Source organism: Takifugu rubripes, chromosome 15 (assembly GCF_901000725.2).
Source record: "Takifugu rubripes chromosome 15, fTakRub1.2, whole genome shotgun sequence".
Taxonomy (NCBI): domain Eukaryota; kingdom Metazoa; phylum Chordata; class Actinopteri; order Tetraodontiformes; family Tetraodontidae; genus Takifugu; species Takifugu rubripes.
The window spans coordinates 10,555,735-10,578,953 of NC_042299.1; the positions used below are offsets into that span (position 1 = coordinate 10,555,735).

Genomic DNA, 23,219 nt, shown 5'->3' on the forward strand with positions numbered 1-23,219 from the left:
AAAAATGAACCTTCGTGTAAATTTCACTAGTATGAGGAGCAAATTTGTCTTTTGGATGCTAACACTGCTAATTATGTTGAAATGACGACTCATAAAACACAGCATAGGGGTGCTAATGGTTTTTATTTATTTCAATATTAAAATCAATAAACATAATCAGACTACTGTTGTGGTTACAAGCAGAGCAGTGGCGCCAACTCCTGGCTGACACCACAGAGAAAGACTGATTAAAAAAACTGAGAGAAACAAAGTAAAAGAAAGAGGCACAATAACACAGATCCAGGGCAGGTGTCAAACTGTCAGAAGCTCTGAAACAGAATGAGCTGTTACAGTACAAAAACAACAATAACCCCACATCTTTTACACTTCTAAGCCTGTGCATAAAGCCTCCGACTGTGCCTCCAAAAAAGCAACAAAAAACAAGTTAGATAAAACAATGTTACAAACCCAGCACAACATTTATTACACAACATAAATATAACAACTGTCAATATATTGTATTTGAACAGGCATATATGTGATCTACAAATATAGACGTCATTGCTAGAGAGAGGATCAAGTTAGTTTCAGCAGGATACACTTTTTCTGCAGGTTTTGCTTCTGTATTAAATAATATTATCAACCAGAGGATCTATTATAGAGCACTTAGCAATGAAGTACAGCCTTCCTACTGACACCGGGGAGAGGAACACATACAAGACTAACTAGAGAAAGATCCCATGCAGATACCATACAAGACCAGAAGCTTCATAACAATAGCATGTAGCTGTGGAGCTCAGGATGATCGATGCCTCCCACAATGTCTACATGGTTGGACTTGCATGGGTTTCCTATAAAATCTTCATTCTGCCTGGTGTTTTAATCCATATTTAAAGAACGACAACAAAAAGAAACATAAAGGATGTGTATTGATAAACCTTTTGTCTCTCGCTCCATGCATTTTGGCCAGTTTGGAGGGAGATGTAAATCATTGCAGAGTGGGAAAAGCTGGAAAGAGGGGTTTAACTCCTGTTATTCATCAGTCTGCAGAAGAAGAAATGAGCTCTCCCTCAGCGTTCATGGCAGGGGAGGTGAGGGGTCTCTGCCCACCAGCCTTAAGGTGACCCCTGGCTATTGTCAGGAGCTCTCTGGCAACTGCAAACCAAAGCCCTCCTAATGACAAAACACAACTCTGGTGCAGTGGCGACGGTCAGAATCCTGATCTGATTTGCTTATTTCTCTTAGCAAAGTTAATAACCAGATCCTCACCAGGTTTTGAGGCTTTACTGGCCCCTTTTGGACCACATCCAGCACCTGGTGACAGCCTTTTTACGGACTTCACAGACGATGATTACTCAAAATCACAATGAAAGTGCACCTGCAGGAGCATCTCGGTGCTTTGATTGTGAAACTGTTAAGATAAAAATGGGCTGCAGAAAAAGCTAGATAGATGCACTAATAGCCTGGGTAAAATCTGCTGCCAGTCTTCTGGATTTATGCTGTTGTATAACATACATCTAAGGAAAATAAACAAGGATAAACTTTCTGTTTTTAAGTGCATAATTAATTATCAGTCCTAAAGTTTGAGACATGTGTGTGAGAATTGAATATATTTAATTAGTTCTGATAGGGTATTTTTAAACAGAATTGCTGGAATTATTTAATTTTGAATGAGTAAAGTCTAAGTTAATGCAAAGTAATGCATTGTATGATTTTTGGTACATGATCAGGCAGCAATACACAAATATTACGCAGAAATACTGTTCTTACAAAAATAAATTGCTATATTGGCAGCGGCGCATTTAATTAGTTAGGGAAAATATATAAAAATAATTCACTGTGACTTTAAATGACGTCTGTGAAGTTTTTGAGTTCAAAAGCCTTAATTTAGTAATAAATATCAAAGGAATGGTATGAACACTTTGTAATCAGGAATAAAGACAAAAATATAATTTAGGGGAACAACTCAAAAGTGCAACATCTGATAGTTTGAGACGATAAATAGTCATAAGTCCAATTGTAATTATAATCTCACTGGATCCTGACTACACGACTCTCCTTCTGGGTTCCAAAGTCTAACAGGAAGTAGAATGACACTCACATCCTACTGAGGAAGACTAGTCTACATTCATCAGCAAAGCAGCAGCAGCGGCGGCGGTTATACCTCGCTATGTCAACATACAGCAGTGCAGCACTCACAAACACCAGACTGACCAGAGTCTTCAACAGAAGGAATAATATGGCTAAAAATGTTTTTTTTTTCTTTTTCCTTTTTTTTAAAGACAGCCATGATAGCACCCAGCCAACGGATTAGCACCACAGTTTACCTCCATGCTCAGTTTGTCGCTCCGCACACTTCAAGGAGGGTCTGGCACTTCATAATAGCAAAGTTAAGAAAAAGAAAGTTCGGTATTCTGTTATTTTTTTTGTCTTTCTTTCTCAGAAAAAGGTCAAGAGGCAGCAACACGGTGCTCTAGGTCGACACCATAGAAGAATACATTGTGAATGAGAAGGTAAAAATCAGGCCTCAGTCTCCCTCTGCCTCAGACACAGTGGAAGTTTTGCTCTTGTCTGTCACACCAGCGGTGATAGCAGCAGCAGCCAATACACAAAACACACAATAATGTGGCGTAGTGGGCAGAGAAAGAGTTCAAAACAGAACCAGGATCCCAAAACAACCCCCACCCCCCCAAAAAAACAGGAATTTAATTCAATTTTTGTCATTCGCCACTTGCACCTGTGATGCTTTCAGCTGAATTGGGAAACCTGGTCCCTCATTTCTGTAGGGAAGCCCCCTCCAGACTGACAAAAGGTGCAGATTTGTGTCCTCATATGTTTGATTAAGGCACCTGGTTTTGCAGGCATCGTATTCAAAATATGGTTTATGTACAAACCAAGTGCAGGATGAGAAACACTGTTGATTATTTCTGGCTGTTGTAGGAAAAAGGGGTGAGAAGGGGGGGTTGGGGGGGGGGGGGATGTGAGACGCTAAACCAAAGTGTTGAATCTCTGTGTGCTCACTCAATAGCAGCGAGTATGAAATCACTGAAAATATTAACGAGTCTGCAAGGAGTCGATTCTCTCATTGTGATGCAGGGGTGTCGGTGCACGGAGACAGCACCCCCCCCACCCCACCCCGACACACGCACACAGAATACAACATTGTAGCATAAGTAAACACAGAAATGAAATGGGGAAAGTGGGTGGTGGGTACACAAGTGCCTGGAGATGAGAATTTTCACGCAGAAAACCGCTCTGAAATGTCTGGAGCATAAACTCAAAGCTGGACTCTGGGACCTGACACCAGTGCCAACGATGCCCACGTTCAGCAACACCTAATCTGGGAAGGAAAGATCCACTCGGGGGTACTGAAGCCTGTAGCAGCGCTGGGAGTGTAGAAAGGCCTATTAAGTGTATCAAATAGAATATTTTCAATGTCACCAAATGGTGTCACCAAATGGTGGCTACCGCCGGTTGTTTTAATTCCATGACACTGAGATTGTCGCTCAATAAAGATCTCCTCAGATATTTGGGATCGCCTCAGCGGGCCGGAGCTGCGGGCAGCGGCATCAAACCCAAGAGTCCAACTTTTACAACAGAAACAATGGACTATATGGCATATTCAATAACGTTGAACATACAGGTTATCCATGCAAAAATGATTCCGTTTGTACAGGAGGGATGTGTTACTGTCCTCTGATTGGTCCAACAGTGTCTGAGTGGTCTGAGTGTGGAAGCCAGTCCAGTTCAGATGCAACAGAACAAACTCAGCATCACACAACAAACCCGTGTTGGATAATCCCGTTTGGAAAACGTCCGTTTCATATGTGAATGGCGATGCTCGTGAGGAATCTGTCGGCCTTTTCTTTGAGCGAGGGCAGAGGGCGTTGTACTATACTGACTGACATTGGTAATTCATAACATATACACACAAAATGTAAAGAACGGTGATAACTGGAGTACATAAATATATCTTTCTTTTGATTTTACACGGTTTTAATTGTCAGACAGAAGGATATTTACCCTGATTTATGAGCTTTATGTATCCACAGAGCTTTTATCGGATAAGAGGAGCACAAAGTAACACACTATCAGCTTTATTTAGTAAATAGTATAAGATTTATGTCTTCCAAACTTAAAAAACAAAAGGAACATTTTACTGGCGTGGATTTCACTCACTCCTCCACTATTAAAATGCCACAGAGTCTCCTGGTTTTGAATGTAAAGTTGCACAGCTTGCGCCTATCATGTTAAATGCAAAGACCGGCGTAGACTTCTTTCTCGGACCAGCCCCCTGATTGACACCAAAACACACAAGCTGACGGACCGTCAACCGGAGGCCTTTAAAACCACAGTTGACCCGAACCCACCCCGCCCACCTACGCCGTCAGACTCAAACAGAACTGTAGCTGAAGGAACGATCCAAAAAAAAACCCGCCTTTTCCAGGTCATTTTTCAGCTACGGCTCGTCATGCCAAAGGTCGTTTTGAGCCAATCGGGCTGAATGGTTTTGTTTTTGTTGGAATTGTCGACCGTTTCCTGGCAGAACGCGCACTGACGTATCTGCCGAGTTATTGTTTTTGTTTGAAGCTGAGTGATATAGATTTTTTTTCATTTTGTTTTGTAAGAAGGCAATAAGTGTCCGGTTTGAGTCTCCATTTGTAATTGGCTTGCTATACAGTACAGTGATATATATTTACTTCCCCTGAGGCGGCCCAGAACAACACTTCTCAGAGAGGCTCTTCCTGGCCGCCTCAGGCTAAACCCCCCTCCTCATTAAGTCACAAGTAGAAATCAGTTTACATATGATAACAATATATCTCTCTGGAGAAATGTCTCTACACTGTACATCACCCTGAAGAGGAAGCCAAAGCAGAATCAGTTTTTCCATAGGAAACCTCTACTGAAGGCAAATGAATCAAGACGCCAAAGGGGATCAGCATCAGGATCGAAGTAGGGGCCCTGGAGCCAAAACCCTCTCGTTAAGACCGCAAAAAACACAGGCTAGCCCTGGGCCAGGAAATAAACACATCCTGTCAACAAACTGGGCTTCCCAAAGCCAAGGGAATGATACGCCGTCGAGCACCATTTCATATCATTACACGGCTCCAGAAACGCGTAGATCTAAACCTCGCCGGCTCGTAAACCCAGCTGAGGCAGGTAATAGATCAATCCTAGCAAGTAGAAGGTTAATTACACTTGCAGCATTCACACCAGGCCTTTTAGCAGCAAATGGAAGAAAAAAAAATGCTTTTCTTTTTTTTAATTCCTTTTTTTTTTGGACAAAGTGCTTTTGTTTTCAAACATATAAGATAAAGTACTCTACAAATATCTAACAGTTAGAAGATACGTATTAACTCATGGTCTATTTACAAAAACAAATCACTAAGAAAATAGCTATGGACGGTAGGTGAGAGCAAGTCATTAGTCTACAACTAGACTAAGAAGTCAAATCATGGATATTTGTCTTTCTTGTGTCAAAAAAAGCACCATTTCTCCCTTTTTAGACAAAACAGAAACAGATATATATATATATTAATATATATATATGTGTGTCTATACATGGAGCACTAGCAATTGTTCACTCACAGTACAGAAAGACCACAGTGCCCCCATAATCGGACTTTATTCTGTGAGGGAGTACCTTCCAAATGAATCAAACCAACTCTGATTGATTAGGCCAGGAAATCTAGAAATGATTGTAGTTAGACTTGAAAACATCTGGAAACAGGCTGTCAATTGGTAACCAGGACACTGTGACACTGCTGTCAGGTAGGCAGGAAGGGACCTAAAGAACAGAAATCCTGGGAAAATCAACATGCAACAAATCAACCAGGAACAAAACTATGATGCTTTGGCTTCTGTTTCCTATCACTGACCCTCCGTCAGCACACAGCTGCTTCACGCAACACGTCCTCATGGACTGGACTGGTCAAACTAGACTGTGGTTTTGCTGCATTGTGCTTTAAATACCTCCAGTCTGGGTTCTTCACCACTCAATTCAGCCACCTAAGCAGACCAAAGCGAGGACTCATAGATCCGAACATCTAATTTGCCCCAGCTGAAGAACCTGACTGAACGCTTCCGAAATAAAAGAAAAGCTAACGTACAGCTAAAGTACAAAAATATAACAGGAGCCTTTTTTTAAAACTTTTTTTTTTTTTTTGCTTTTTCCTCTAACTTCCAAAATGCAAGGACAGGCTTTAGAAATGTATCATGCTCAAAAATAAACCAACTGTCATGAAAAGTGGCATTTCTCCATTAATGTTTTATATACAGTACTTTAACACACAACTCAGGTATTATTTTGTTGAGGAACTAGTCTTTGACTACATATAGAAATCAAAAAAGTGACACAGAAACAAACATTTTGGTTATTGTCGATGACATTTCGACAAACGAGCAACATATTTAACATAGCTTATCTATTGGCGGTCTTGGTTTTTGTCCTAGATAGCGCCAGTAACACAATTAGCATATGGAGGGAGGAATCAGTTCAGGAATGAAGTGCTTGCTCAGCAACAAATTGAATGGAGAAGCCCATAGATGGGGTTGATTTTCAAATAAAAAGAAAAAAAAAGAAGAAAATTAACGAATGTTCCTTTTCTGTACAGAATTGGACCCAATCAAATTTCACAGTTCAGTGAACATCCCTGACCCTCCCACATTTCTTACATTCAATACGGCGTCAGGTAAGCTGTGCAAAACCTTACTTTAACTGGCTGGTCGCCATTTCGTTGCATGTGTCTTTGGTACAAAAAACAATCAAAATATAGTGTGCAAATATTTTTTTTTCTGTAACTTTAAACAAATATATCTGTTACCCCTTCCCTCCCCAGTCCCTAAAGACACAGTACCAAAAACCAAAAGTAATCTATTGCAGAGCCCTCCTATATACACAGACTCTGTGGCATCATGCAACAAGAGCTTCCTTTTCTTTTATGTACATTCAGAATATCTTCAGACAACTGAAACAAAACCTCACAAACGTCTCCCTCCTCACATTCACTAACAAACAACCTTGAATGTGAGGGAGCTCTCTCCTTGGCTGGACCTCTGGGAGTTCTGACCAGTCACCTCATCTCATTCAGTCACACACACACACACACACACACACACAAACACACACGCACACACACAGGAGCTCAGCCTTTACAGAAACACACACGAACATACACAAGGCACAATGAATAGACCTCTAATCAAAGACTAGTGTGAACACACCAAACTGTTAGCCTGGTCATCTTCACTGTACAAAAAAGGGAAGTCGGTGCAGTTTTTGTCAGGGAGACACTTTTAGTACAGTTTTCTAGAGGCGATGGATCGATGTTCACCGTATTCCTCTAAAACTGCTCCCGCTGTGGCAACATGTGCCTGTTTCGCCCAGTCCAGTTATAACCAACACAAGGCCAAAAAAAAGCACCAAGCTACACACCCTCCACCTGGTCAGACACCTTCTGCTGCTTAAGTTCACGTTGCTGGCCGTTAAAATTCAGCCGAAATGTTTGACCCGACTGGACGTGTCATTTAAAGCTGACTCCAGCCTTATTTCGCTCTTTCATTTGTTGAACGTTCCCTCTCATTGGAGAACGACAGCAGACTTGATTGGCAGAGAGGGGACGGCATGAACATATTTAGGCCTTCAATACAAAATATTTCCTGCCTCCCCAAAATGCCTCGGAGCACGATGTTCCTGTTTGGCAAACCGATTACTTTTCTTTACTCCACTCTTTGTAATTTGTTGCCGTGTGAAGCGAACTTCCTCTAGGAATAATAGGTTTAGGGGATCATTTTTTCCCACCCCTAACGCAGTCTCTGACGTGTAACACACTCTCATGACGATCCCCAACTAGCTGTGTGAAAGTGTTCCAGCGGCTACACTCGTGCGACAGTTTGTCTCAGCCCTGGAAACATAGCCTACACGATGCTACGTTAAACACACCTAATAATCACCAGTGGATTTAGCACGTCCTGTTAGCCGCACATCGAGTCATCCCTTGCTTTTCGAGACATGTTTCCCAACAAATGCTCGCAATGGGTTGGGAGACATGGACGCGTCATCTCTGCTCAGTGTGCAGAGAACGGAAGCTAGGGTGTATGTCGTACAGATGCAGGGCTGAAACAAGCACACATACATACACACACAGGAAGTGGTATGTGTGCTTGTGTGACAAACAATGTGTATGTACTCGGGGTTGATGGGCATGCAGAGAGGAGTATAGTTACAACAGGATAGCACGTGGTGGTAATGTCTCTTTTCCCCACTCCTCTCGGTGGACGTGGCTTTTTTTTCTAGATTTTGGAGGTCGGGACTCGCAGGCCGACCAGTCCCCCCGTGGGATCCCCACGTCCCGTGTTGTCTAAGATCTTGTTGACAAAATCTGAAGTCTGTCCGGCAACAGGTGGAGCAACTGCGGAGACCAACAAAAACGGTAAATGTATTGCATGAAACGCACAAAAAAGTGACTTTTGACACTGGTAAATATGTCGTCTGGTGAGACTAGTGTCATTTAACAGTAAATGGCGTGGTTTGTGACCATCCAGTCCTAATGGATTCTCACCGAGTGTCTGCTGCATCAGGTGTTCCAGAGTATCAGTCATATTGGTTGGACGAGGAGAACAATCCTCCACTCGCGCCACAATCTCTTCCTTGATGGTGTTGATGACAAACAAGAGCCGGTCTGAAGGGGAAAAAGGGAGAGAAAAGAGATTAGATTTCATCTAGATTAAATGTCGGCACATGCGCATAAATTACAATCATCTGATGACTGACTTACCGTACTCTGTGCTGAGGCCCCAGAGTTTCACCTTATTTGCTTCATACTGGGCCTTCTTTTTTAAACGGCAAGCCCTACAAACCCACAGCAGATCATTACAGCTCTGTTCATGTTTGGTTCAGGTGAGGTGAATCCTATTCTACCTGAACACTTGGGTGTGCACCGGTTTTACCTGGACGCCAGCTTGTTCTTCTCCTTGCGGGACCGTGGCCGTGCGGTCAGAGGCAGCTCACTCACCGGGGTCAGGTCACTGATCACCTTGTTCAGTTTGCGGAGTTCGGTGCCTATTTGCAGCAGCTTGCGTGGATTGGGAGTCAGGTCTTCTACGTCCGTGCGCCGAGATTTCTTCAGCATGTACTTCCCTTTGAAATTTAGCATCACAAATAAAATTGACATTGCTTCCCTTAAAGTAGTGAAAATAATTCATATGCGAGTTACAAATTTCGGGAACATCCAACATCATATAGTTCTGATTACTGCTCTCAGCACTGTAGACTTAATACTGCATATATATATATATATATTACTGCATCTTCAAACGGAGCTTTCCCTCTGTATAATGTACTAAACAGACAGTATGCATACCATGCAGTGGCCCATTCTTCTGATATAGGTTGCTAGGCAGCGTGTGCCTGTCCCACTCAGATGGTTTTAGCATGCGTTCCTGTTTAGAGGGGGGAAGCTGCTCGCTGTACTCCCAGAAGTAGCGGCGCTTGCCTCTCTTCCTGCTGGAGACTCCTGCTGTCAACCCTTTAATATCTTCCATCAGCTCCATGTCACAGCCTGGTGTGACAAAAATAAAAAAAATGTAATCAGAAACCGAAAATGATATTAAGCTGAACAGAAATTCACAGAGAAATGGAGAGAGAGACGGGCTATAAAGATTGCATGTTACTGATTCAGAGTTCCTGCAGCATAAATTAGACCTATTTATGTTCAGAGTTCACAGCAGCAGGAAAAAAATGTGAAAAGGTCAATGACTGAAATCTTACCTGGCTCAGAGAAGGCATCACTCATGTCATCATCTTTGTCTGCTTCATAGTCTTCATCCTCTTCCTCTTCCTCCTCCTCTTCCTCCTCATTCTCAGACAGTTCATGCTCGCTGCCGAAGCCCTCATCATGATCTTCATCATCGAGCTCCTGCCCGTCGCCCTCCTCCTCTGCTTCTTCCTCTTCCTCTTCCTCCTCGTCATCCTCCTCCTCGTCCTCTTCCTCCTCCAGCTGGGAGTGGGTTCTGTTGGCCAGTCTGCTGCGGGTCAGGAACAGAGAGTAGTTGTGTTCTTCTTCTTTGCTTTTCTCCGTTCCCTCCACAACAAGAACACCGCTACTTCCACCACAGATTGCCTCTGCTGCACCATCACCTTCACTGACCAGTCCAGCGGCATTGACCTCAAGCACCTGACTTGCCTCTACAAGGTGAGGCACAGCAGAGGACCAGCCTGCAGGCACATCTGTCCTTCCTGCTACCTCCACCCTCCTCTCGAAGCTCAGCAGGCTGCCGGAGCCAGTAGCTACCTTAGCAGGTAGAGCCACCAAGGAGGCGCCTGCGGAAGTGGAGGCCTTCTCGTCTTGGGGTTGGGAGGGAGGTAAAGGGGGATCTTCTCGTTCAAAATCAATATGGGAGGGCTTCTCGGGCTGGGTTTTGTACACTGCACTCACACGAACTTTGGCCTTACGCACAAAGTCAGAGTTGTGTGCTGCCATTTTAGTTGCTCGTCCTTGGGGTTTGGGTTGACCTTGGCCGTATTCCTGGGTGAGACTGAAAAGATTCTGGGTCTTGGCCATGGTCTCAGTACTCGAAGGGACAGGCCGCGTGGCTTTCTGAGAGCCTTCGGCAAAGTCTGGGAGAAGGCTCCGTGAAGGACGGGCAGAGGATGCGGAGCTTGAGGAGGACCGCACAGAGCCAGGCACTACAGGTCTCTTGCTAAGACAAGGAACCTGGGATGGTTGAGACTGAGACTGGGGGGCAGACAGAGTCAGGTCAGCGGGGGGATAGAGTGCCTCGCACACAGGCAGTGAATCTTCGCTGTTGAGCTGAGCCAGGGTCGGTGTTTTCCCAATTACTTCCTCGTCCTGGTAAGGACTTGAGAAATCATCCAATCCGAGGAAATCCACCTCTTTGGTGCCCCAAATATCACAGCTGGCGAGTCGTGTGTATCTGTGGACCACAGAGACATGAAGCTGTGTCCACACTAATTCAAATAGCAAGATCAAATGATGCACAATATATCTGATTTTCAGACACTAAACATTTAAATAGGCTGTAAACTTCCAGAATTTTGTTCCATTGTTACACCAGTGACATTTGGGCTACTAAAGAAATCCACCATGAACAATATAGATGGCATTTATTTCCGGAGCTGTGCTAACAAACTTGATTAGGTCAAGGACCGGTACATAAATGAATAATAAACCATTACCTGGTGAGGTCTTCCCAGTAGGAGTCCCACTGTTCGAAGGCAGAGCTGCTATGGACTGTCTCACACTCGCCTAAGCCCATCAGTTGATCCACACAGCCCTCCACTTCCTTTCCCCCGTCTCCAACACCCACCATGCTGTCCCCACAGGGGCTCTGCTGGCGGTTCGTGTCTCTATCCTGCAGAGCAAAACCAGTGGTCATCGCTTTTAAAATGTGACAGTTTCCAGTTTGCAATGTCTTTAAAGTAGAAAATTGAAGAGAAGCATACGTAGACACCAATGTTATGAACATATTTTACAAGATTTTATCGCATTTAATTTCCTCCATGCACAGATAAAGGGCGAAAACTGAATGTGCAGTGGTAAAAAATGACTGTTTAGTCTAAAGCAGACAGTAAATTGAGGCAGTTGCACAAAGCTGCCTGCGTGAGAGGTGACAGGTTGGCTGTCTATTTGCTTATGAGAATGTGAAATATCACCTGGCTGCTTAGCAATTTGGCACGTGCTCTTTGAATTCTTTCTGATGATTGCTGGGATCTTGTGATCTGTGGAGCACTGAACTTAATATTCCACTTAGCAATAAATTTGCAGAGAGCGAATGAGAAACTTATATTTACCATTAATCCATAGAGCCAATGTGGAAATGAAAGACCACACAACTCTATACTGACTGTACAACATTAAAACAGACAGAAAAGCACTGTTCTTAAACTGAAGTGAGAAAGTAATCACCTCTTTGATCCTAATTAATATTGCCAACTGTTGTTGGAACCGTTACAACACTTGAACAGAAATGGTCTATGACTTTGATGGTCGTGACTGACATAAAAACTCTTTGCTTACTAAAGATAAAACAGCATAAACACTACCAATAAAACAGTTTTTAATAAGTTTAAGTGGCTACTTACCAGTTCGTACATGAAATCTGGGTCAGAGCTGGTGGCCAACAGCTCGGTGCTGGTCAGGGCCTGGTCAACAAACGAGTAGTTCTGAAAGGCGTCCCCAAAGGGAGGTTCCATCCCACTCACGCTGGGCTGCATTATAAAACACACACACATGTACACAGTGCCCTCAATCGTCGGTTTGGAAAATGTTATACAGTTGTACATATCCTGTTCTATTACAATTCTAAAAAGCTCATAATTTCTAACTCCCACATCAGTAGAATTGATAGAATACATTTGACACATGATTTCATGCAATATAGTTCAGAAAATTCTCAGCACTGTTCTTTTTTTGGTCCCTCTTACCTGAGGCATCGCCAGGCACAGCGTAGAGCTCCAGCGGGGGGAACCTCTGGGCCTTCTGTCTGGACCCAGTGGTGATAGTGTGATGTTTTCCAATCAGCTCAAAAAATTACCACTAAATGAGTCAGATGCAGAGTACAGATGGATGCACCCTGTAAGGCTGGAGGACAGGGGGTTGGGGTCAGTGACTAGGCTCAGTCAACTGTGGTCTGGTCTGTTGTGGATCAGGTCTGTAGTGAGAACAGAAAATGTAAGAATAAAAGCACGTAAGCAAGAAATAAAATACCTGAAAAACTTGCTTCTTGTTTCTTGAAAGAGGACAGACCCCAGGACTTTTCCCCCAGCACCATATTGAACTTGCAACACCTCTTGCAAAGCACCTCTACGATCTCTTGGTCTACAAAGTATTTAAAGGAAGCCTTTGCGGTAGACTTCAAACCCTGCCCCACTGTATGTTTGGAAAGTACCATTTTCACCAAAGTGAAAAGCCTCCGGTCCATAGAGGATGTGATTTAATTCAAGTACACCGAGCTTCCAGTTTTCTGCACCACATGGCCCTCTTAATGCTTTTGCATGTGGTGTAGACACCTGTTCTGAACAGACCAGACACAATCATACATGATACCACTGTGTCTGTGGACAGTCGATGGCATCATTTCCTCTGGTGACTGAAAGTCTCACCCTGAGCTCTGTCAAACGCTATACACTTTACGTAATGACAGCAGCAGCAAGGTCAATGATATGCACTAAATGTTCAACACATTTATAGAGGTTAGATGTGCACAACTTGTATAGTTGTGGTTATAAAAAAAAAGAAAGAAGAACTTCCTTCCTGAATAGCAAAATCTAGTTTCACTTGTAAGTGTAACAAAATAAGGAAACGCAGGGCTTAAAGACAACAGTTATCCAGTTCTGTGCGGTGCTGCTACAGCCTGACAAGTCATTTAAATATACAACAGTATTTCTAGCTGTGGCATTGATTGAAAAGCATCCAGGAAACATGGAAATCACATGTGAATTTGAGGTCCGTTTACGAGAGTAGTGGTCATACATCAACCGGTATAGACATTTGTGCTGCAGCATTTTCTATGTGTGGGTTGTCAGATGTTATGTTGTTGCTTTGTTCCCATGCTGCACCCAGCTCATAGCTGCACTATCATGCAAACAGCTCACATTCTCAGCCTCACAACATTGGAAGTGATCCAAGTGGGCCAATCACTGGTGTCTTATTTGGAAAGAGTCCTACAGAGATAACAAGCAGGAGACGCCAGCATAAAGCATTGTAAAAAATAACATCAGAGAATCTATGAAGGCAACAAGAAACCCAAAACAAGGCTTCTGAAGTTTTAACTGCGTTTTAAAATACTATAGAGGTTTTTCATTTGTGAAAATTAGCTGTGATAGGCCACTAAATTCCATATTAGTGCCTGGTATTAAAACATTAATAGTTTTTGTGAGTGTGCCAGTATGTGGTCATACAGTTTTTGTCAATATTTTGTGAATTAAAACGAATCCCAAGAGAACTGTGAACTATGACATCAGCTGCTCAACGTGGCTTATTTAGACCTGCTGAGTCACTGTTGCAAGTCACTGCATGCCTGCTATGGTTTGGTGGTTTTGTATGGGCATGTATAAAGAAGAAAACTCTATAAACATAAATAGATTAAGATTAAGATTAAGATTAAGATGAACTTTATTCATCCCCGTGGGGAAATTGAATCGAATAGATCATACATAATCATGTTTGACTAATTCTGTCACATCAAAAACTAGGCTGTAACAGCAAATACCTTTGGTTGCCCACATATCTGTTTTTAGGTGACAGCAGCTGGAAGCACAAATGAGATTTTAAAAAAATGTGTGAAATGAAACTAAGATAAAAGATTATCCTCACACAATATTCTGTCAATATTGGGTACAATGCGACCATTCCTTGCCAGCATAAAGCATCATAATGTCTTTCTTTGCTATGACACACGGAAAGAGCAATGTTTATTTGAATAAATATAATGGAAATAATCATTCAAAAAACATTACAAAAGGTATTTTATTGCAAACACAAAGGTTTGAATATATTGGAGCAGTTAGCCTGTGGTGTACTTTAAAAAATGAATTTGGGAATTTGTTTTTAAACTGGCAGACAGGTTTAACACTTAACAAGAAAGTAGAGAAAATGAACACAGCAAAGAGACAAATGAAGGAAAAAATGTCTAAATGTTTCAGAAGATCACAGTGTTGGTTTGTAGCAGTTAATTATAAAATAGAGAATTAAGCACATCTAAAAGATTTCTATGCATTGAATTCTACATTATTCGTACATTACTCGTACATGACATCATTCAATGGCTATGGAACAGTCATTATTCTCTGAACCATGTCAGTGAATATTTATGACTTAGGGCTGTAAGACCTCAGAAAATGTTGCAAATAATGATAAAGATATGATTTGCAATATTTGTAAATGTATCATCTACACTTAACTCTTAATGCTTTAATTGCAAATTCATGCAGACTAGGCAATATACCTGTCGATGATGCAATTATGATAAAGTAGTAATATACAATAAAGCTTCATGCAATTTACTCCTTTACAAAAACTATAAATCCAGCAGTAATTTGATCTAACCTTTTCTGTTAATAATGCAAATAAGTGATTTTATTTATATTTTATCTATGCTAAGAGTGAAACCCTAACAAATTCCCAAATATTGCTTATGTTCTCACTGTCAGAGTGCAAGTTTTTTTCTCTGCATCCAAAAATTGATTTGATATTAATAGACTGACTTTGATACACATTTTGCATTAATGCATATGATGTGTTAGCATCCATTTACTGCAATTTGTTTTAAAAATGTAATTAATATTGATGATATAATCACTGATTAGCTTTTAAATTTACGTTTGAGAAAAATCTCTCCACTCATAAAAGCTCCAAAACGCACTACATGGCAATTCAAAATCCAAGAATAGATGCATCCGATTTATAACCCAATCTTATAAAAGGTCTAATAATCGCCTTTTGATGTTTTGAATACGATTTCGTCATCATTACCTTTCACTTATAACACCATAAAGCCATTATTTTATATGATATATTCGCAGTCGCTTCTCTAATCACACCTCTCCAGCAAAGCAAAACAAAACATCACACTAACCCTATGCGCCACCACCCACATAATCCGCGTCGCCGATTGGTCTAGCGCTGACAAAGCCCCGCCTCTAGGTTGATCTGAATGGCGGCCATGACTGTCACTCTTCGGAGCAGCCTCATAACAAACTGCTTCTTTCAATCTAGGTTGAGGTAGAAGATAAACAAGTTGGAGGCCTACCATGCCCGTGGCCTAGATAGCTAGATTTAAAAGATATTTAAAGTAAAATTTCCCATCTGCAAAGAAAGCTCCATACAGCACAGACTTTTTCGTCAATCCGTGACATTTCCGAATATTTACAATTAAAACCGACAAAACAAGCTTCGTATTTCGGCAATTTGCCCATACTGCATGTTGTTTAGATGGAATTCTAACCTAATTTAACCACCCTAAAAATCGCCGTTAATCCGTCCTCTCCATGAAAAAACAAATATGATTTTAGAGGCGCTTATCATTTCTCTCGAACACATGGAAACTTCGGGATATGTCGAGCCTTTTCCAGCAGCACTGGTTGTGTTTTGTGTTGGGGGGCGTGTACCTACAGAGCACAAGCTGCTGCAAAAAGTCACTATTGTGCTATTAACACTGCCACAAAGGCTTTTCGATACTGCTCAATTCTGTTTTAATCCAATGCCACGTTAGATAAATCCTAGTAAGACAAACATTGCAGATTTATTATACAATTTACATAGCATAGAAGAAGCAATTTTACTAGCATGTAAAATTTATTCACGCCAAGCACGAGTAGGACAAGAAAGTCTACCGATTAAATTATATCCTGTTAGCTGCACAGACACTATTAAAATGACCATTATTTGTTTGACAGTCATATTGTTCACTGACACTTGTATGTGACCGAAATGTCTCAATGTTAACAGCGGAGAGTAAATATGCTTGGATTTAAACGTGAACGATACCTACATCAACCGCAGTTTCTTATAATTGCCACGTCAACTAGGTTACTTTACCCAAACGGTGCTTTTTTAAAGCGGAACAAACGAATCTTGCTTCCTTTTCATCCGCAGCTCAGTCAGTATGGCCTCCGTCCGCCCCCTTCCTCATCCCAGCTGAGCTCGATATACAACAACAACTGCTAGCTTCAATGCTAATCCTCCACCGCGTCGAAACACAGAACCATTGCTCATAAAGTCATTCAAAACAGATAAAGAATGGCCCAACTCACGTTAGACCGCCCACGTAGACGCGCTTCTTCGTTTCGGACCTTGTCTAAGTTTCCCTGTTGGAGAAAATAAGGCTCCCTTTCAATGGAGTCCACACGCTGTTACAGCTCTCTCGGGTTTGTTTTGTTTTTCTTCTTCCTGACGGCTTCCTGGCAAGCGCGTGACTGCAAGACCACGTGGTGTACCACGGAGCCAATAGAAGTGCAGCAATGATAAGTTCGCTGATGAAAACCATTGAAAACCCTTATTTAATATTTCATCATGTTTTTAGTTAAATTAGTAATAATATGTATACCGTTTGTAGTAATATCGGTTGTGTGTTGTGCCAAATAGCAGAAAGGTTGTTTTTTGCATGAGTTTTTAATCTTACTTTTCAATTGGAAATATAAAGTTGGTCCTCATCGGTTTCCTTTACATTAGGAATCTGAAAATGTTATTGGAATAGATAACATAATTTTGAATTTGAAATATAATTACTTTTAATGAAAAATATATCTCCCTCAACCAACTGTAACTTATATAATAATAATTATGGTAATAATCATGATGGTACCCAACATTTTTATTTGACCAGTTTGATGATATTCAGTATTTCAGATCTATCAAAACAGTCACAAAACGATGTAGAGAGTTTATATTCTCTGGAGGCATCATGGCAGCTGTTTCAGGCATCCCCCTCCCCACCTTCATTTACTGGAAAGAGAAACTTGCCTAGAGGGGATTTTTGGGAAACTCAAAAAAACAGATAAGACCACAACTGAGCTTGAATAGCAACCAAACTGTGTATCACAGTAATTTCAACATTTACATTATGATAAGTAGCATCATTTTTTTATTATCACGAGTATTCAGGAAGACATTAAAGAATCCTTTTGTGCCAGAAAGGCATGGAAAAAATGTGGCATTGCAACTGGAGAGGAAATAACTATTCTTTTACAACACAAAATCAACCGAGAAACAGGATAACTCATGGAACCTGTAATAAATTGTATATCATTCTAACAGTGAATTATAATTCAGATATAAGACCCCCATGAATCAAATGAATAGCAAGTTATTCCATCGTGTCTACTGGGTGTTCTCATTTTAGCTCACTGGAAGCATTTTACATACAAACCTTATAACATCGTGACTACAGAAGAGGAACTTGTCCTTTGGGAACACCATCCGTTTTCAGTGAAGGTTCAATGTTCAGGCATTATATAATGATTGCCTATTTAATAATAGATATAAAAGTATGGTTTATGCTTCTAGATAATGACAATGAGCCGTTTGTCCTTTTAAAACGATGGCTTTCCAAGACGTTCCAGAAAACAGTTTAATCAGATTATCCAGACATTTCATTAAAGCTGCAGTGAAAAAGCCTAAAGTTCTCTCCTGGGTTTCTTTCAGTTTACATCAGTTTGGCCTGGATGACTCACTGAAAATCAAAGGATTAAAAGTAAAAGAAGCACAATTGACCTTTGTTGCACCAGGCTGAGTCACATGTTTACATCTTGGGACACTGTTTCCAATTTTCCCCTTTTACTGCGTTATCAGCTTTATGAATGTGCTCCTGTTGCTTACAATGCCCCCAAAAACAAAGCTATGTAAAAAATGTTGGATGTTATCACAAGGATGGCAAATTTCACCATCATGGAGTCTGCTAGCCTTTTATTCGGAATAAAAATTAATTGGAAATTAGTTTATTCTTGAAACAAACTTTCAAGGCAAAATAATGCGCTTCATGCTTCACAAATATCTACAATACCTGTTGAATCCTGTAGATAAAATGCTAAAGCATGACATATAAAAGAGAAAATTCTAAGTCATTGGTTGACGCATCGCAATGATTTACATCCATCACAGAACATCAGTATTTTTTATTACATTATTCTTTTTCCCCCACATGTGATGTGGTCCGTTTTTACGCCCTGTGGTCACATGGATTTAAAAGATAAAATTGAATGTTCTTTGGCATCAATGTCCTCAGAATACAATTGTCAAGAGACACTGAATCATTCAAGGCATTTCTGTCTTCAAAGAAAAAAAAACCACACGCAAAAAAACAACATACAGACTAAAAATCCTCACAAGTATATTGGTTATTAGCAATGCAAGTTCCCAATGAAGCATGTGCATCATCGTCACCACCAGCTCTGCAGATCTGTCCCTGTGTTTGGTCCAGACCCAAATGCTTGTTGGCTCTATTTCCCAGCAGAAATTCTTTCCACTGCATTATGCAACAAAAGCAGCAGGAAGTGAAGATAATGAAACAGGCTGATGAAAGGGGCATTAGAGCATGGCACCACTGGTCACTGCGGTGAGTCACTGAATATTTTAACTTACAAATACACGGTGTACATTTCCTGCCATCAGCACGCTCTCACATTTACATCTCACCTGTGTATCTCACAGATGTTGGTCATTGAAACCACCGGTAACTAATATCAGAAATTAATTTGCGTTTTTTTTTTTTACTTCAAATCAACGTTAGGAAGTAATGTTTGCCAGTGGCAGCCACAGGGATATGTTTCCGCACCCACCTGAAAATGCGGAAAATGCTTTGAAGTGATAATGGCAGGATGGATTATGTATTTCGTTCAGGCTTTGTTGCCTAATTTGTGTGACAAGGAAAATCTGTGTGCAGCTGTTTCTCTAAATGGAAGGTTTGTGGGCTGCAGCGCAGGGCCACAGTTGTGTTTACCAGTGGAATGAATTTCCTTTGATGTTTAAAATTTGAGCACGTCTCAGTTTAGACTGAGTCAAATTACTTTCAGCATATCTGACGCATTAAACGCAGCATCTTGGATCGGTGTCTGGACATGATGAAGAGTGTGCAGGAACACTCCCCTGGCTTTAAATTCGAAAAAGGTGACTTGAGAAATCTACTGTGACTCCTCTGGGTCATAACTCAGTCTTGATCCTGTGCATTAGATCTCTCTGGTCCACCATGTCTGTTTGTCTGTTCCAGCGGTGGTAAGCCAGCAGGGCGATGTTCTTGGCAGCCACCGAGCTCATCTCCATGGCACTGGCAACCGACTCGATGCCATTCAGGTAGTAAAGATTGGGATGGAGCTCAACAGGGGGCAGCCCTTGGTGGCTGCTGTAACAAGGGTAGGCCTGCCACTCTGTCACCTGCACCGAGTAGTATGACCTAATATTGACATGCACAGCGTGAATGTTCAGAAAGAAATTGTTTGTAATGTTTCCAAGGTGAAAAACACCTTTGATTTCTCACCCTGTTAGAGTATTGATCCTATCTTTTCAGACAATAGAAAAGTCAACTTCAAAGTAATGATGGGTGATGGAACATGACTCACCTGAAGAGCGTTTTGAGTTGGGCCTTGTCCAGAGGTCGTAGAGAGAACACTTTATAGACTCCAGCCTCTTGTGGCTGTTTACGTCTGAAGCTGGCTGAGATGTTGACCGGACAAACGTTGGCCACGCTGTTGAAAAACAGATTGGGCTCCTCGGTTGTCAAGATGCAGGTAAAAGGGAACAAGCGGGGGTCCGGGAAGCCAAAGAAAGAGGTATTGAGGTAACCGTGGACAATGGTTGCTACGGTGCCGTGATAGTTGCCGGGGAGCTGGTCGAAGGGGGGGCTAAAACCCTGGAAAAGGACTCCAGATCCTACGCTTTCCTGGAGTGGCGTTGCCAGAACTACGATGTCATACAGCTCTGATCCTGTCCCTGTGGCTGTGGTGTAGCTCAGCTGGTACTGTGGCGCCTCTCCTGTGGTCAAAATAATCTACTTTTTTAAGGCAATTACAACAAAGGTCAAATATGATCTAATTTAGAAGCACCATAACTGCACTATTAAGTATTAGTATAAATATGTAAATGTGTAATCTATAGGATTTTGGTCTTGCTTACTTAACGACACTATATTAAGGTTAAACTAAATATGTCTCCTGTGCATATGTACAGTCTGTAGTAAATATATTTGTTGAATTAATGTTTTTATCTACTGTGTAGCATTTTATATACAGAATTTATCCAGTGTAATTTAAAAAAAAAAAAAAGTCTTGTGGTAATTATAGTTCACTACTTCTAAAAATCAATTTGTAGCAGTTAAGCCGCTTTAAGACTTTTTTGTTAGAGGAGCAAACGCCGTGCTGTATATTTGGACATTTGACATGATCCCAGGGTTAAGTACCTGAGGGCACCAGAGAGATAGAGATGACGTTGGCTTGCAGCAGGTTAGCATTTGCAATCTTCAGCAGGCCAGAGCACACCAGCTTGTTGCCTCCCTCCACCGCCCACAGGTTGTTCTGGGCACCAGCCAATGACACAGCGCCTGTATAACACATACGCAGACACACACCTGATATAAGCCAATTAAAAGCAGCCCACACACTTTCCATTTCCCTGGCTCCTGCAGGCCACCTGCTTCTCTCACCTTCTTTTTTCCCTTCCTTTTCTCAACACCCTGTTCCTTCCTTCTGACACTTTTCCCTTTTCTTCCTCCCCCTGACAGACAGCACCAGTATAGAGGTGCAGCTCATAACAGCCCTGTTTCCAGTATCCTGGTCATTCTTACCCTCATCCCATTACCCACTTATTGTCAATCCCAATTTCCCCCCACACCCATCTGACCTACAAAAGCAGGAATGCTGACATTCTGTCCGTAGTTGACCCTCATGACGGGTGCGATGACCTCATCAATGAAACGCTGCGACACACCCAACTCTAACAGCGAGTCAGAGAGCGACCTTCGGGTCATGTTGATAAAACCGCTTCCGCCTAGAGATTCCAGCAGTTCCTCTACTGAGCTGAAGGCGTATCCATGTGCCTGGTACTTGTAGATCCTATAGGATAAGGATACATTTATTTAATAAAAAAATAAAATGTTGACATAGTAATAAACTGTCCACATTTCTCTCAATGATTCTTTGCATATTTAAAGCTGATCCCCCTGTTTGTAAGGTATCGTGCCTTCAATAACAGGATTATCATTGCCGTAGCATCTATAGTTTTATGCAAATGTCAGCATTTACGCTTAATTCAGCTTTTGTACTGATCACAGCCCTCGGCATGAGGAAATGCCTCAGTTTGCCTAGCAGCTGCCTTCAGACCAGACAGCAGAGGTGGTCTGTAATATGCCTGACTCACCTCATGAATTTCTCCATGATTTCCTCCACCCACATCTGCAGGCGTATGAAGCTGATTCCATAGCGCCACCACAGCTTAAACAGGTCAAGCAGGTACCAGTCTGTCTCCTCCAGTATCAGCTCCTCTCCGTTGAACACAGCCGTCTTCCCTGCCATGCTGCGGCGATACTTCAACCCTTGGGAATTAAGAAGATACACTTGTTAAAACAAAAATGTTTATTGTATACTGTTGAATACTGACTTTATGATGAATTGTCCATTGATGAGAAACACACATCTATTCAGGTAGTAAATAGGAACCAACCTAATTGTTTGACAAACTCTTGCATGTGGAGGTTGAGGGAGTGAATAATAGAACCTCCAGACTCGTAGTCGTGGTGATTGACGGACACAGTGGCAAGACGGCCTCCGACCTCCCCCTTCTCGAACACATCCACTTGGACCTCTGGGCCAAAGTGTTGCCGCAGAAAATGGGCTGTTGCGCTGCCTCCGATCCCTGCGCCGACCACGGCTGGAGACAAAGAAGCAAGGGATTTATTTTAATATATCTCACTGCTGTTTATTCCCTTTCTGGGCACCTTATCGTGATTTAGGAGAGAATTCTTCGACAAGTTGATTTCATTAATTTGAAAACTATTGTTTATGGAAAGGAAAAAACGTTACAGTCCATCAGTTGGACTGGCTTGGATCCTTGTGAACGCAGGCTAACATATAGCTAATTTTAAAAGCCGAATCTGACAGCGTTACGCACCTATTTTAGAAGGTGGAGCTCCGTCGACCTGGGAAGATCCTGCAGGGTCACCAATAACCATCTGGACCGACAGTCCGACGACGAGAAGCGAGAGGAAAGAGACGCTCATCGTGACCAGGTCAGCGATGTTCGGGAGGAGAGAACAGGTGCGCTACTACTACCGTTAGCTTTAGCTAAAGCTAACTCCGCTGTCCTTTCTCCACAAGAGCTGCCGTTTAAGCAACACGTTAATTTGCATGCCCGTTGACTCGTACTCTCAAAATTAGGTTTCACATTTTAAAAGTACCAATTACACAAAACACGGCCTTCGATATTTGCCGAGCCGTCGTGGATAGCCGATGTCCGGCAATATCACGTGGTCAGTGGGAGTGGCTTATTTTGACCAATCATAGCCAGCTCAGTCAATGTACTAAATCCCGTAATTATGAGTTCATAAATGATTCATTATACTCGCATTACCGATTATCTACAATGGCGTTAAGTGGACAATTAACACATATTACTATAATTAATAGATGGAGTTATGTTGTTTAATGATTATACACACGCACGCATTGGCCACTATGTCATAGTGCCAGTATTACCTACATGAGCATGTTTGATTTGATGAAAAGCACATAAAGA

The 23,219-nt window shown here is 41.8% G+C and overlaps 2 protein-coding genes across 6 annotated transcripts; both read right to left on the reverse strand.

The window, feature by feature from the left end:
- Positions 1–104: 104 nt before the first annotated feature.
- On the reverse strand, positions 105–16,889 carry crebrf (creb3 regulatory factor). Of its 5 annotated transcripts, none has more exons than XM_011611386.2 (11): positions 16,754–16,889; positions 12,425–12,651; positions 12,083–12,208; positions 11,654–11,719; positions 11,177–11,352; positions 9,749–10,914; positions 9,342–9,539; positions 8,929–9,118; positions 8,757–8,830; positions 8,541–8,660; positions 105–8,390 (listed from the first exon to the last, which is right to left on the reverse strand). In XM_011611386.2, exons 2-11 carry the CDS (start codon positions 12,431–12,433, stop codon positions 8,272–8,274), a joined length of 2,244 nt encoding a protein of 747 aa, XP_011609688.1. In that variant the 5' UTR covers positions 12,434–12,651; positions 16,754–16,889; the 3' UTR covers positions 105–8,271. The 5 variants fall into 5 exon arrangements, with proteins under 5 accessions (XP_011609688.1, XP_029704279.1, XP_029704278.1 ...); XM_029848419.1 differs by having other exon boundaries at positions 16,539–16,882; XM_029848418.1 differs by lacking the exon at positions 16,754–16,889 and adding an exon at positions 16,492–16,510.
- Positions 16,890–17,566: 677 nt separating this feature from the next.
- Positions 17,567–22,959, reverse strand: LOC101065828 (prenylcysteine oxidase-like). The gene is made up of 7 exons (XM_003971046.3): positions 22,596–22,959; positions 22,149–22,355; positions 21,846–22,020; positions 21,330–21,541; positions 20,890–21,030; positions 20,054–20,465; positions 17,567–19,887 (listed from the first exon to the last, which is right to left on the reverse strand). The coding sequence occupies exons 1-7, from the start codon at positions 22,702–22,704 to the stop codon at positions 19,638–19,640; spliced, it is 1,506 nt and encodes a 501-aa protein (XP_003971095.2). The 5' UTR covers positions 22,705–22,959; the 3' UTR covers positions 17,567–19,637.
- Positions 22,960–23,219: the final 260 nt, after the last annotated feature.

Excerpts from the sequence above, each read along its gene's own strand:
- crebrf (XM_011611386.2), bottom strand. Across the intron at positions 11,720-12,082 it reads CAGATTTCATGTACGAACTG|ATCACAAGATCCCAGCAATC; the intron begins GTAAGTAGCCAC and ends AGTGCTCCACAG. Across the intron at positions 8,831-8,928 it reads AAGAACAAGCTGGCGTCCAG|GGCTTGCCGTTTAAAAAAGA; the intron begins GTAAAACCGGTG and ends GTGGGTTTGTAG.
- LOC101065828 (XM_003971046.3), bottom strand. The coding sequence starts at position 22,704 with ATGAGCGTCTCTTTCCTCTCGCTTCTCGTCGTCGGACTGTCGGTCCAG. Across the intron at positions 20,466-20,889 it reads TATCTCTCTGGTGCCCTCAG|GAGAGGCGCCACAGTACCAG; the intron begins GTACTTAACCCT and ends TTTTGACCACAG. Across the intron at positions 19,888-20,053 it reads CAACTCAAAACGCTCTTCAG|GTCATACTACTCGGTGCAGG; the intron begins GTGAGTCATGTT and ends TGTCAATATTAG.